Source organism: Rhododendron vialii, chromosome 4a, assembly GCF_030253575.1.
Source record: "Rhododendron vialii isolate Sample 1 chromosome 4a, ASM3025357v1".
Taxonomy (NCBI): Eukaryota; Viridiplantae; Streptophyta; class Magnoliopsida; order Ericales; family Ericaceae; genus Rhododendron; species Rhododendron vialii.
In genome coordinates, this window is record NC_080560.1 from 29,762,670 (window position 1) to 29,776,912 (window position 14,243).

The 14,243-nt window shown below is 39.6% G+C and overlaps 1 protein-coding gene across 1 annotated transcript; it reads right to left on the reverse strand.

Moving 5' to 3' along the window:
* Positions 1-702: 702 nt before the first annotated feature.
* Positions 703-12,010, reverse strand: LOC131324699 (ras-related protein RABE1d). The gene is made up of 8 exons (XM_058356777.1): positions 11,852-12,010; positions 3,440-3,512; positions 3,260-3,360; positions 2,931-2,996; positions 2,619-2,716; positions 2,471-2,533; positions 1,175-1,267; positions 703-1,072 (listed from the first exon to the last, which is right to left on the reverse strand). The coding sequence occupies exons 1-8, from the start codon at positions 11,922-11,924 to the stop codon at positions 992-994; spliced, it is 648 nt and encodes a 215-aa protein (XP_058212760.1). The 5' UTR covers positions 11,925-12,010; the 3' UTR covers positions 703-991.
* Between the last annotated feature and the right edge of the window lie 2,233 nt (positions 12,011-14,243).

The window sequence follows — 14,243 nt, forward strand, 5'->3', positions numbered from 1 at the left end:
CAGTCCGCGTCAACTACAAAATGAAACTTTAGAATGTTATCCATGAATATCTAAATTTTTGTGCTGTTTGATACACCAATTTAAAAGGTATGCAGTAAAAAAAATTGCAATGTCTAAGTCTAACTTTAACTCGTTGCAAACAAAAATAATAATTTATCTCGTTGTGGTTGAATATAAAAATAAAAAAAAACTATAAAAAAAAAGTTTCAAAATTGTAGTGAAAAAAATTCCCCTACAACATGAAATTTTTTAGGTTTGCTTCGAACACACTATGGTGCACCTCCTATGCAAAACGAAGCCATTTTGACAGAACACAGTGCTCTCAAAGCACCCAGCCTCAGCTGCAAAATGATGGTGGTTTGAATTTATGACTGGTGTACAAACAAGTAGCCACGGGACAGTTATAAAAACTAACACTCCAGACCCCTAACGCATAATTACTTCTCTCGTTGCCCTTTTTTTGGGCAATGCTCTTGAAATTTCTCGGCTCATTTAGGAAGACAACCATGAGAGGATCACGTCGGTGGTAAACGACCCTTGCTCACAAACTCATACACCTGAGTTGGTTACTAAAATGCAATTTCTTTTGCGCAAGTTCAAAACATCAACCACTGGAGAACCCATTTGTAATCCTAGTTACATTGAACAACAAAAAAGACGTGCTTGTTGACCAGTTGAACTTAGCTGGACCAAAAACAGCACTAACAGAACATCATGGTATATGAGATTGCATTGATCTCAAGGATGAATATTTCGGAAGGTAACTCTAAAATACAAACACCGGCATTTAAGTTGCTACTTACACAGGCCACGAGGCAGCAGCCCCCTGTATAATAAGGCACTCAAATATGAGTTTTCCATAGCGGTTGAGGAAGAAGTACAACACCAGAAACCTTAAATGTAGGATGGGGCTTTCACTTCGACACGGCTAACCGGATACAATTTTCAGGACAAGAAAATTGTGGCAATGCTTTCAAGATCTGCTAAAAGCTCAGGTGCCGCAGCACGCGGATTTCTCTAAAGTAGTCGATGCCTTACCCGGCTCAGGTTTACTGATTTTGATGGTTGGGGCCTGCACATAAAAAATGTCAGCGCAATAAATTTGATGTTATGAGTGCAAATGATGGACAAGAAAGAGTGATATGCAAGGAAATTGGGTATTCCGATCAAGTACCTCTGCTTTGGTGTCACTCTCGGCAAGTCTTTGTCTTATATCTCGAGCAATAGAAAAGAAGACCTGCTCCACGTTGAGATTTGTTTTTGCACTCTGTTGGAAGGGTGTTGATCAGGACAAAGTTTTACGACAAATTTTCCAGGGGCATTAGATACTTCCCAGGCACACAAAATAAATTAAAAGAGGAAACAAAACAAAAATGTATGAATGGATTATTCCACTATGCCCTTTGATCTAATCAAATTCGTAGTCCTTTCCTTTTTTGGATGTCCCACTAAATTTTGATAAGTCAAAGCAAAAAGTGTATCTTTTCAAAGCTCATTCAAAAGTGGAAAAAGGTCAATGGGGAAAGATGCCTTTGAATCTCACAATAATCGCATGTCCCCGTAAATTGTTAAATTTTTCAAACACAGACCACGAATTTGAGATGGAGGGAGTACTTCGCAGTGATTCACATGCATCTATAGCATGTTGTACAACTAACCTCGATGATTCAATGAGTACTGTTTTTAGAGAAATTTACATGCTTTTGAAACTTCCTTGGGAACGTGTGATTCAATTTCAATTCTGACCCGATGATGCATACAATTTTCTTGTTTTTCACCACGTTATGTTTACTGTTAAAGAATTTCAACCCCGTAACTCCATAATCAGATATGTCTAGACATTTTTCCTCTGATCTTATACATTACATGTCCAAACCTTTTCTGGTTAAACATTTCAACCCTGGAAACTCTGGAGCTTAAGAACTACAAAACGAGCCTTGAGTTCTAATTGGGTACAGTTCACAGGCCTCTAACAGTCTCCTGATGTGAATGGCTGCATGATATGTTGTAGACACTAATGTGACAGACACTACTGGTAGAGGAGGACACAACTAAGGCAGACTCAGAGGGATAGAGAGAGCATGAGAGAGTGACAGAGGAGAGTTATGCTTTTCAAAGGTGATGTCCTCTCGTATTACTCTCGCTACTGGGAAAATAGGTTCATAGAAGGGTTGGGACATGGAGGCCAGCTCATTATCACAAAGTATCCCACGTTTAGAGACAGGTAGCTCCACTGCATTAATGCTCAGACCTCGGAATTCCAAACAGATATAACTGCTGAAACTTGCATTTCATTTGTAAACTTTACCCTTACGCCATTTTTACCCGAAATGTCCGAGTCGTGCTTTCAACCTTTGGGCCTCATCAACTAAATCAAAGTCTTAAATCTAGAGCATGTTGATGCTATAACTGATTTAAGAACATTATATGTAGAGGATTATTCCCTGCACTCATCCTACATCAAACTTACAGTCTCAAAAAACTTGATGCCATATTCATCGGCTAGTGCCTGACCCCGTGATGTTGGAACAGCCTGCAAATGGAATCAAATTTTCAGTTGATCAGTTTTCGAATAATTAATACTTAGAAAAATGCCTACAGGGAAGTTTATGCATTACCCTTTTGCTCTCATCCATGTCTGCTTTGTTACCCACTAGTATCTTGTTAACATTGTCAGAAGCATGTTGCTCTATGTTCCTGATCCAGTTTCTGATGTCTACATAAATATGACAGCAAAGATCATGAGGCAAAAAGTGGTTTGCTCTATGTTCCTGATCGAGTTTCTGATGTCTATATAAATATGACAGCAAAGATCATGAGCAAAAAGTGGAATTTTTGTTCATTTGAAACTAGTTTTTTTCCTTGATACAAAGCAAGCAAGGCCAACTGAGGAAACAAGCAATCTGAGAGGAAATAAGAAAATAATTTACTGTTGAAAGATGACTCATCGGTTACGTCATACACCAGCAATATACCCATGGCTCCCCTGTAATAAGCTAAACAAGAAACAAGGAAAAGATAAGAAAGTAGAATGGAAGAAGGAAATTGGAATACGTAAAGAAACGATGTTACGATCCACACCCAATTGAATAATGGAATAGACAATGTACTACATGCAAAAGACTATCAGTAATGAACCAACAAGGTAGCAACAGACCACTAACAAGGCTGAAGGCTACAACTACTTAACGGTGCAACATCCTAGATCTTCATGAAAAATGCAGATTCATATTTGTAATTTGGATTCTCAATTAAGTACCTGTTGTGATTGTTCGGAAACGCTCTTGCCCAGCGGTATCCCATATTTGCAGCTTGATGCGCTTCCCATCAAGCTCAATGGTTCTAATCTTGAAATCAATTCTGACAAAACACCGATATTCAGGAAGTGTCAAATGATTATGAATGTAGGACACATAATCAAAGATGGTCAAATAAGCACCCGATTGTGGTAATAAAACTTGTTGTAAATGAATCATCTGAAAAGCGCAACAGCAGGCAACTCTTTCCAACCCCTGCATTTATAGATGATATAGTTATTGCAATTAAAAAGGCATGGAGGCCTTGTGACAGGTACTTGGTAAACGAAAACAAATGTGAAGTGGCTAAAGAATTTGACAACAGAAAGCTTGAGGCAAAGTTACTACAAGTCTGATAGCATGGAGACCCGAAAAATTCATCTTTATGACAGGTACTTGGTAAACGAAAACAAATGTGAAGTGGCTAAAGAGGCCTGAAAAATTCATCTTTGTGACAGGTACTTGGTAAACGAAAACAAATGTGAAGTTGCTAAAGAATTTGACGACAGAAAACTTGAGGCAAAGTTACCAAGAGTCTGATAGCAACCGAAAATACTACTTACTGGTATGGAAAATGTCAAAATTGGTTGCTTTTACTTTTTTATTTAGTTTAATTTTACATAATTAGTCTCTAAGAGAGAGAGAGAGAGAGAGAGAGAGAGAGAATTTTGTAAATGCTCAAACTGAGATTTCCTTTAGCTCTAGCCTCTAGGTTACTATTTACTCATAGTATTTACTAATGTAAACATAATAATTTTAGTTACAACTGATCTTTTCTTCAGTTATTGTTCAATAACAACAAACAACAATGAAGTATACAGCTTTGTAGGCGAATCTAATAAATAATAAATGTGTTGAGGTCGTGGTCGTGCGGAGTCTGTTGATTTCACATTAAGCATGGACTGGCAAGATATGGCCTTTATAAGTGGGCGTGGGGAACCTAAAGTTACTAATCCTTTTGGTGTGGGTCGCCATTGTTAGAATAGAGTTGGACTTAGTCCCACATTGGTTGCTTATGTTATGTAACTAGTCGCCGCATAATATAAATAAAGCTCACCTGTCTTAGGGTTAGTTAACACCCTATACACTTTTCCTTCTTTCTCTCACAACATGGTATCAGAGCGGGATCTTAATCTTAATCCTAAACCACCACAACAATCCTAAACCACCCTAGCCTTTGTACATAATCCCTACAATCCTAGCCTAAACCCTAGTCTCTGTACATAAAATCATAATCCTAGCCTCTGCCTTAACCCTAATCCTAGTTCACAGGTACTGTTCATCAATTACTGTTCATCGCCGGCACTGTTCACCAATTACTGTTCACCGTTGGTACTGTTCCCGATTACTGTTCATAGCGCACTGTTCATCATTGTTGGGTATTGTTCCGTTACTCTTATGCACTGATTGTTCTGGTAATTTTGGATTTTTTGGTCAATCTACAGTTTATTCTCTCCAATAAATGGTAGTTTGGGTATGTTGAAGTCTGATTTCGATTGTTGGATTGTGTTGAGTTATTTGATCTATGTTGGCATATGAGCTCTTGATTGTTGCTCGATATTGAGATTATGTTGTTCGGTGGCTACTTTGGTTTTGTTGGATGCATGCGGTGTCGTGCCCTTGGTCGTTAGCCGGTCAATCAGTTCCTTATTTCTTGTTTATTGGCCGTTTGTTGGTGGAGTATTTGGTTGGTTGATCTATCGGTAGTTGACTAGTTGCCTCTCATTGTACGGTGATATGTTGGCAATGAAATCTGGTTCTGATTTTACTTCCGCTGATTCTGGTGATTTTGGTTCTTCATTTAGCCGTGACCTTGGTCGTGGCCGTGATTATGGGTACAGTGGTCGTTTTGACCGCGTTTTCGGTGGTCATGGTTTTGGTCGTTGTGGATTTAGTCGTACAGGTCACATGTCAAGGAGAGGTGGCCATAGTCAAGGCCATAGTTCTAGACTTTGTACTTATTGTGGGGGAACTAATCATACGGTGGACCACTGCTATGACCTACATGGTTTTTCTCAGGCTCATCGGGTTACTTCTCCCAAGGATATTAGGTAGGCTGCACGCTCCACTGCTATAGTGACTATTTCTATGGAGGAGTACCAACGCCTTGTGTCACTTCAGACAAGTTCCTCCATTGCTACGCTATCTCAGACAGGTTCTTCTAGTGCTTGTATTGCAACTTCTCGTTTTTCTGTTCCTTGGGTTATTGATTCTGGTGCATCTGATCATATGACTGGTAATTCTACTATTCTTTATGGCCATCAGTCTATTGATAAACCATCTCGTGTTACCTTAGCCGATGGTTCTACCACTGATATTACTGGTTTGGGTTCGGGTTCTGTTACTTCTTCTTTGACTTTGGATTCAGTATTGCACGTTCCTCGTTTTCCATTAAATCTTATGTCTGTTAGTAAACTTACTAAATCTTTAAATTGCTCTGTTACATTTCTTCCTCATGGTTGTGTGTTTCAGGATCTCAAGACGGGGCGAAAAATTGGTGGTGGTACTGAGCGTGGTGGTTTATATTACTTTACCGACAATGTTCACCCTAGTTCGTTGCCCTTCAGTCTTCTGTGTCACCCTATCAACATCATTGTCGACTTGGTCATCCATCCCTTCAGAATCTTAAACGGCTGATACCTTCATGTAGCCGTGTTGATGCTTTGCCCTGTGAAGTCTGTGAGTTTAGTAAACATCATAGAGTGTCTTTTTATCCTAGGGTTGAGAGTTGCGTAACCCGTCCTTTTCACTTAGTTCATTCTGATATTTGGGGTCCAATGCGTGTTCCTAATGTTTTTGGCTTTCAGTATTATGCTATTTTTGTCGATGATTATTCTCGTGTTACGTATCTTTATCTCATGAAAGAGCGGTCAGAGTTGTCTTCTATCTTTAAGTCATTTTATATGGAAATCAAAACTCAGTTTGATACTTGCATTCGCAGTGTTCTAAATGGCGGCCGCCGAGGCCGCCTAAGCGCTTGGAGGTACCCTGCCGCCACGCCAATACCCCTTGGCGTTTGATTTGGCGCCCAGGGAGGTTTGGCGGTGTTTGGCGGCCGCCTTGGCGGTGTTTGGCGGCCGCCTAGGCGGCCTTGGTGGTCTTGGCGGGCCTTGGCGGCATCATCAACGTCTTTGGAGGCCTTTGGCAGCCTAAAATGTATAGTATTAAACTAATGTAGATCAAGTTTTGGAAGGGTATGGAGGAGAAGAGTTAAAGAAATGAGATGAACTTTTAACTTGGCATTAGGGATCTCCGATCTCGTTTATTTCTACTTATTGTCTTATTCAACTTATTTGCTAGTTGCTAATATTTAATTTCATTTGGGTTTATACATTAAACTTTGCATTATGGTTATGTAGAACTTTGAACTTGTATTATGAATACATAGAATATAGTTTGATTGGATAATGGTTTGTTAAAAAAAAAAAAAAAAACGCCGAATTGCTTGGCGGCGCCTAGGTGGCTTGGCGCTTGGAGGTGGGTCTCCGCCCTACTAGCGCCAAGCGCCATTTAGAACATTGTGCATTCGTATATTTCGTTCTGACAATACAGGTGAATATTTTCATAATTCTCTTTCTAAGTTTTTTGGATGACCATGTTATAATTCACCAATCTTCTTGCGCTCGAACTCCACAACAAAATGGGGTTGCCGAACGCAAGATTAGGCATTTATCAGAGGTTATGCGTGCTCTATTATTTTAAATGCAAGTTCCTAAGTCTTACTGGAGTTATGTTGTTCTTACAGCATGTTACTTGATCAATCGTATGCCATCTAGCATTCTAGGTGGTCAGATACCCCATACCGTTTTATTTCCTGGTCGCCCTCTCCACTCATTACCCTTACGAGTGTTCGGGTGCACCTGTTATGTTCATGCTCTGGATCCTGACCGGGACAAACTTGATCCACGGTCAATTCGGTGTATTTTTCTGGGGTACTCACGCACTCAGAAAGGGTATAAGTGTTACTCACCATCTCTTCGTCGTCATTTTGTTTGTGTTGATGTCACATTTAATGAGTCATTGCCCTTTTACTCGGGTCACAGTACTCCAGTTGACCTTCCTGAGTCTGAGTCTGTGTTTCCTATTTGTGTACCATCTGGTCCTCCCTTGCAGGTGTATGTTCGTCGGCAACAAGTATTAACAACCCCACAAGTACCAGCCACCATGCCTCCTCCGTCCCAAGATCCGGTTGCACCTTCACCTCCACCCCCACCCCCACCTCCACCTCCACCTCCACCTCCACCTCCGCCATCACCTGGTCTTCCTATAGCTCTTCGCAAAGGTATTCGGTCTTGCACATCTCATCCTATTGCTCGGTTTGTTTCCTATGATCATCTGTCTCCGTCCCTTCATGCTTTTACTACTTTTGTTTCGTCTATTTTTGTTCCTAACACCGTTCAGGAGGCCTTATCTGTTTCTGAGTAGCGGACAGCTATGGAGGCTGAGATGTCTGCTCTTCATGACAATGGCACTTGGGAGTTGGTTTCTCTTCCACCAGGAAAGTATACTGTTGGATGTCGATGGGTATTTACCGTCAAGTATAATCCAGATGGCACAGTAGAACGGTACAAGGCCCGTCTTGTGGCCAAAGGCTATACCCAGACGTATGGCGTTGATTATGCCGAGACTTTCTCTCCGGTGGCCAAGATTAACTCTGTTCGCATTCTTATTTCTATGGCTGCCAATCTTGGTTGGCCCTTGTTTCAGTTGGATGTCAAGAATGCATTTCTACATGGTGACCTGCTCGAGGAGGTTTATATGGAGCAACCTCCTGGGTTTGTTGCTCAGGGGGAGCATTCTCAGGTGTGTTGCCTTCGCAAAGCCCTCTATAGTCTTAAACAGTCCCCTCGAGCTTGGTTTGGCAGGTTTAGTGATGCTGTGTTGCAGTTTGGTATGCGTCGCTCTCATTCTGATCATTTTGTCTTCTCTATTCAGTCAGATCGAGGAAGAGTAGTGTTGATTGTGTATGTGGATGATATCATTATTACTGGGGATGATCAAAAAGGTATTGATGAGCTGAAACAGTTCTTACAGCGTCAGTTTCACACCAAAGATTTGGGTAAGCTACGATATTTCTTGGGTATTGAGGTAGCAAGATCCAAGGAAGGGATCAGTCTATCTCAAAGAAAGTATACGCTAGATATTCTAGAGGAGACTGATTTATTGGGAGCAAAGCCTGCGGAGACTCCTATGGATCCAAACGTCAAATTGTGTGTTGATCAGGGGGAGATATTTCCTCATCCAGACCGTTATCGTCGCTTGGTAGGCAAGCTGAATTATCTCACCAATACACGGCCTAATATCTCATTTGCTGTCAGTATGGTAAGTCAGTTCATGTCAGCTCCTCGTTTTCCACATTGGGAAGCTTGTCTTCGTATTGTGAAGTATCTCAAGGCTCATCCTGGATGTGGCTTGTTTTATCGTTCAAATGGTCATTTGCGTGTTGAAGCCTTTACCGACGCTGATTGGGCAGGATCACCATCTGATAGACGGTCCACAACTGGGTACTGTACTTTTGTTGGTGGAAATTTAGTTACCTGGAAGAGCAAGAAACAAACTGTGGTTGCTCGTTCCAGTGCTGAAGCAGAGTATCGTGCCATGGCTCATACTACATGCGAGATTGTATGGTTGAGAGCTTTGCTCGAGGAGTTGGGGCTTGGTGTACAGTTACCTATTCCTATGTATTGTGATAATCAGGCAGCAATACATATCGCTTGGAATCCGGTATTTCATGAAAGAACCAAACACATCGAGGTAGATTGTCATATTGTTCAAGAGAAGATAGATAGTGGCCTGTTGGCTACCCCTTTCGTGTCTACAGGAGCTCAGTTGGCAGATATCTTCACCAAGTCTCTAGTTAAACCACGTTTAGAGTTATTACGTAACAAGCTGGGATTTTGTGATATTTATTCTCCAGCTTGAGGGGGAGTGTTAAAATAGAGTTGGACTTAGTCCCACATTGGTTGCTTATGTTATGTAACTAGTCGCCGCATAATATAAATAAAGCTCACCTGTGTTAGGGTTAGTTAACACCCTATACACTTTCCTTCTTTCTCTCACAACAGCCATGTGACACTGTTGTTAGAGCAAACTTCGGGGTATTTCCGTGTGGAGTTCCAGTGAAAATGTCACATACATGATCATCAGTTACAAAATTACTCCCATTTGAGTTTATATTCTTACCCTGAAATACGAAAACATACTAGCGGAAGTTTGTTGAGAGTTGAGACACATGGAAGCCTGTGAATGCTTGGCAAAGTATCTATCACTCTATGAGTCTAATTAAAAGTCTGGGAATAAACATGTATCTTCAAGGATAAATCCCTAAAGATCTTTTCCAACACTTGGTGAGAAGTAGAAATAATTTACTAATGTCACCAATATGAGTTGTTAATTGTTATCATCAAATTCTTCTGATTAAATTAGGAGTTTGTCAGGTTCTATGCCCAAGTGACGCCTTCAGGACATTGTTTGATGGAATAATTGAATTGTACAGTTACAGAGCAAAGAAAGGGATAAATTTGTATGCCTACTATCATGGATGGTCATCATATGTTATTAGGAGTAACTCCTGGCATGTAGAAGCCCAAAAGAAAGTTCCTTATTGGGAGAATTAGCAGGAGTTGTAATTCGACTAACATCTGGAAAAGTTGTATTCATGATAAGTTGGTGCTGTTACCTATGACCCAAAAAAGTTTGAACCCAGCTAAGGTCACACACCATAGAACAAAATATGCAGTACAAAAGCCTAAAGAGAATAAGTCTTAACTTGCAATTAAGAAGGTGTTTATTATAGTTCAGAGTTCTCATGAGAGGTAGCACTCCTATGATTTCTTCTCCCTCGATTTACGTTCTAATGTATGTCCTAGTGTGAGAGAACCTTTACATTCCAGATTTGCGATTTGCTCCATGTACAGCTTTTAGAGATTGAATGATTGAACTGGAGAACAGTGGACTAAAGATTTACACGAGAATTGGGTTTTTTCCCGCCTAAAGGTTTTCACATATAACTACGGATGATCGTAATTACATGAGAAACAAATTAGAAGTTTACATTTCCCCTGCAGACCATCGAGTTCCAATACATGATCTACTATAGTCACATAATCATGAGATGAAGTCTAATCCACTCCAAACTTTTCTGTTTATAACCCTAAATTGGCACTAGGTAGCTCATACATGAGTGAACAAAACAAGTCCATATCTGCACATTGTCAGGGTAGCCAGAATCAACACTGCAAAAGTATTTAGAACTGCGGATTAGCCCTGAATCCACTCAAAATAGCTAATTCGTGGATTTAGAGTCAGGATGTGACCCAATTGATGCAGATAAGGCGTAGATGCTATGTTATTTCGTAAATCATCTGAGAGAGAAAGGCTATACAAGCACTCTTATGGGTGTGCAACCCAAGGTAGGTATTGGGCGGACAGAAGAATCATTGTCCAAGGGAAAAAGAAGAGACCAAAAAAGGAGAGAGACAGATATAAGTATATAGGTTATATGTCTTCAGTTCACATGTGAGGAATGGATTAGCATTGATGAGGGTATCTCCAATGAAATGTTGCTAAATGCGACATCACTTCTACTTCTTTGAAACATTGCTAACATCCTCATCTTCCATTCTTCTACCGCATAGTAGAGTTCCAGAAGAGAAAACATTAACAAAATGACGACGACGTTTCCTCCACCGCATTTGGAAATGGATGATGCTACTTCTGCAGATACTGAGGTGGCAGAACCAACAGAGGAGCTGGGATATCTCCACCATGGGATTTTGGATGTTAAGGATGCTCCTCATATTAAGACACGTACGAAATCTCTCTAATGCCCCTTTTAACGAGAAGAATGGAAGAAGTAGAGGGGGTTAGGGTTTAGGTGGGCCGGTGTGTGAAGGGAACCCAATCCTAAATAAGGGACCTCAATAACCCCTTAAACGAAAGGAGACTTTTTCCCCTATATAAGGTCTCAAAAGATGATTTTTTCGGGTATCGATGAAAGTAAAATTAGAGGTGATAGGAAAGAGAATACTGTAGCCAGATGTTCCCACAGCACTGGCATGTTTTCCACAGTTTAGGTATTTAGAATGTGGTAGGGATTAAGTTTGGATGGGACACTAAGTGAATGTTCCTTTTGAGTGAATGAATCACTGTTAAGGTGGAACTTACTACTTTAAATGGACCCAGCAAGTGGACAGTGGGATTGGTCCCTCGGGATTAGTCGAGCTGCGCGTAAGGTGCCCGAACAGAAAAGCCGTCAATAAGGTAAGATAAAGCTTCTTTACAGAACTGATAGTGGTTGTGTCGGTCAATCCAGAGCTGCTAGTGAATTAGTCATAATCAAATTGCATCAAGAAACGGGCTACGAAACATGAAACCGTAACGTAACTAAATGAGATTACTCTGAAACCATTAGTGAATTTGATAGCAAACAAACGCAAACACAGTACAGAAGCATTTGAGTGAAAAAGGAGTACATAGTTCTTCTAGATGGATTTTTTTACTGGTTAAACTATAACGAGGAAGAGAATATGAGAGAAAGGAGAAGAAAGAGTTACCGCTGTCGCCGATGAGGAGAAGCTTGACGAGTTGATCGTAATCGGCTCGAGCTCTTGCTGGCGCAGCTGCCATTCTCTCGCCCCTCTGGCCTCTGAGATCTATAGGTTAAGCCTCCCTTCCCGTCCCCCCACAAGATATCGAAGAGAGAGAGAGAGAGAGGGAGAGAGAGAGAGAGAGAACTCTTTCTGAGAAATCAAACAAGCTCCCTCCCTCTTTCTCAGCAATCGCTACTTCCCCTCGGTTCACTTGTCGGCCATATTAGTTACGTTGGAGATGGATATTTTCTACTCCCTCCAGCTCACTTTATTGAGTCTGTTTTCTTTTTTTTGACATCTTAAAAGTTATCAACTTATAATATTTTATATATTCAATATCAACTTTATTTGATAGATTTTAATTATTCCGTAATATTTTTAAACAAAACTTTTGAAATCATAAAATAAATTATAGATTGTGTGATATAGATAATTTTTTGTGAGGTGAAAAAAATGAAACAGACGCAACAAAGTGGGACGGACGGAGGAATTTCTAAAGAAAAGTAAATTGACCTGAATTAAATGAATTAAAAAAAACTTTTTTTACGGCCGTCAAGGACGGATCCAAGAATATTGCCTTGTGGGGACACTTGTTAATCATAATGGAGAAAGTTCATTTTTTTTTAGTCAACCATAGTAAGATTGTACAAAATTAAGACATAAATTATTAACCACAGGAGTTTGTAAGAACTAATTATTATTATTACCGGTCAAAATAATAAACACATCTCATCCATTAATTACACGAATGGACAAGTGAGATTGCACAGAGCCATGATAAGTTTTCTCTCAAATGAAAAAACTCAAATTTAACTTTCTTGCTAACTTACTACATAAAAATTTTAAGAAAAAAATGATTTTCCCATTATTCTTTTTCTCTTCCGTGCAACTGAACGGGTCCTACTTGATTTTCCACCATTCTCGTGAAAATTTAGGCGTTTTTGCTTTTTGACTCCGTATAGGGAATGTTGCATCAAAAATATATTCGCAGAAATTATAGAGTGAAGTGAAAGAAAATACGGAGTAAATTTTATTTTTGTGTTGCCTTATGTTGATATATAATTTTGATGAAAAAATTAAATTTCTTTTTTAGCAGTATGCATTTTGCAAGGAAATCGAAGATGTGTCCCACAACTCTTTTTTTGATAACTGAACAAACAACAAATTATACTCCCTCCGTCCTCATTTAATAGTCTCTTATTTTATTTTAACCGGATGAAAAATGAGTTATATTTCTAAATCTGTAACAAATTTTTATGCAATATAAATCTTTTTTGATAAAATTCAATGAGTTTTATAAGAAAATGGTTTCAAAATCACATTGAACATTATATATTATGAGATATAAACAATTGAAAATTGACACACATTCCAAAAAACTGTTAAATGGGGACGGAGCCCCGGAAGGAGTATTTACTTTTTTGATCATTTCTTGTTCTTTCCTTGTAACTGAAAGAGGCCCCAAGGGCCTGTTTGTTGGAAGTCTAAGGGAGGAGGATAATAGAGGGGGGAGAGCTCATCTCCTTGGAGGGAGTGCAATTTTGTTCACCCTCTTTAAAAGAGGGGGGGTAAACATTATCTTTCTTCTTACTGGTTAAAATGGTATAGGTCACACTTGTGCAATACATTTTTTGGTAAGCATGACATTACTTTATGGTGGGATCCACCACATTTCAACTAATAGGAAGGAGAGTAATATTCACCAAGAGGCCTTAGCTAGTTTCACTCTCACCGTAATTTGGGTGGAGAGAAAGACCAAATTGCCCCTCAAACCTTTTTTGTTATCACAATGTAATAATTTAATAAGGACAAACAAGTAATTTATTACATTATCCTCTTTTTATTCACCCATATCAACTACTACTCCAATCAAGTGGAGTATAAGCTTGTCACTCTCCTTACTAAACCCCTTTTAACTTATGCACCTATGGCTACAAATTGACTTATTATACTCCTAATTATGAAACCAAAGATATTGATATCTTGGGAGCATTCCGAGTAACTCTTCAATGCTCGAATGCTCACATCGGATAGGAACCGAACTGTCTCACAACGTTCTGAACCTAGCTCACGTACCGCTTTAATGGGCGAACAACCCAACCCTTGGAACATATTAGAGCCCGATGTATTATCCACTATTCTTTCTTATCTACTCAAAACCTTATCCGCTTGACAAACAGGTTGTAAGGTGGAAATTTGAGAACTACACGCGTTAAAAAGCTTAGATTAATTGCTTTTCAACACGAAGATGAAGTATTACATGAACTAAATCAGACGAAGTCGAACTTGGGTCTCGAGAAAGAAACAGATAGTAATTGTTTAATTTTCCTGTCGACCAATTAAACTAACTTATTAG

Excerpts from the sequence above, each read along its gene's own strand:
- LOC131324699 (XM_058356777.1), bottom strand. The coding sequence starts at position 11,924 with ATGGCAGCTGCGCCAGCAAGAGCTCGAGCCGATTACGATCAACTCGTC. Across the intron at positions 3,513-11,851 it reads TCTCCTCATCGGCGACAGCG|GGGTTGGAAAGAGTTGCCTG; the intron begins GTAACTCTTTCT and ends CTATAAATGCAG. Across the intron at positions 1,073-1,174 it reads AGAGTGACACCAAAGCAGAG|GCCCCAACCATCAAAATCAG; the intron begins GTACTTGATCGG and ends TTTTATGTGCAG.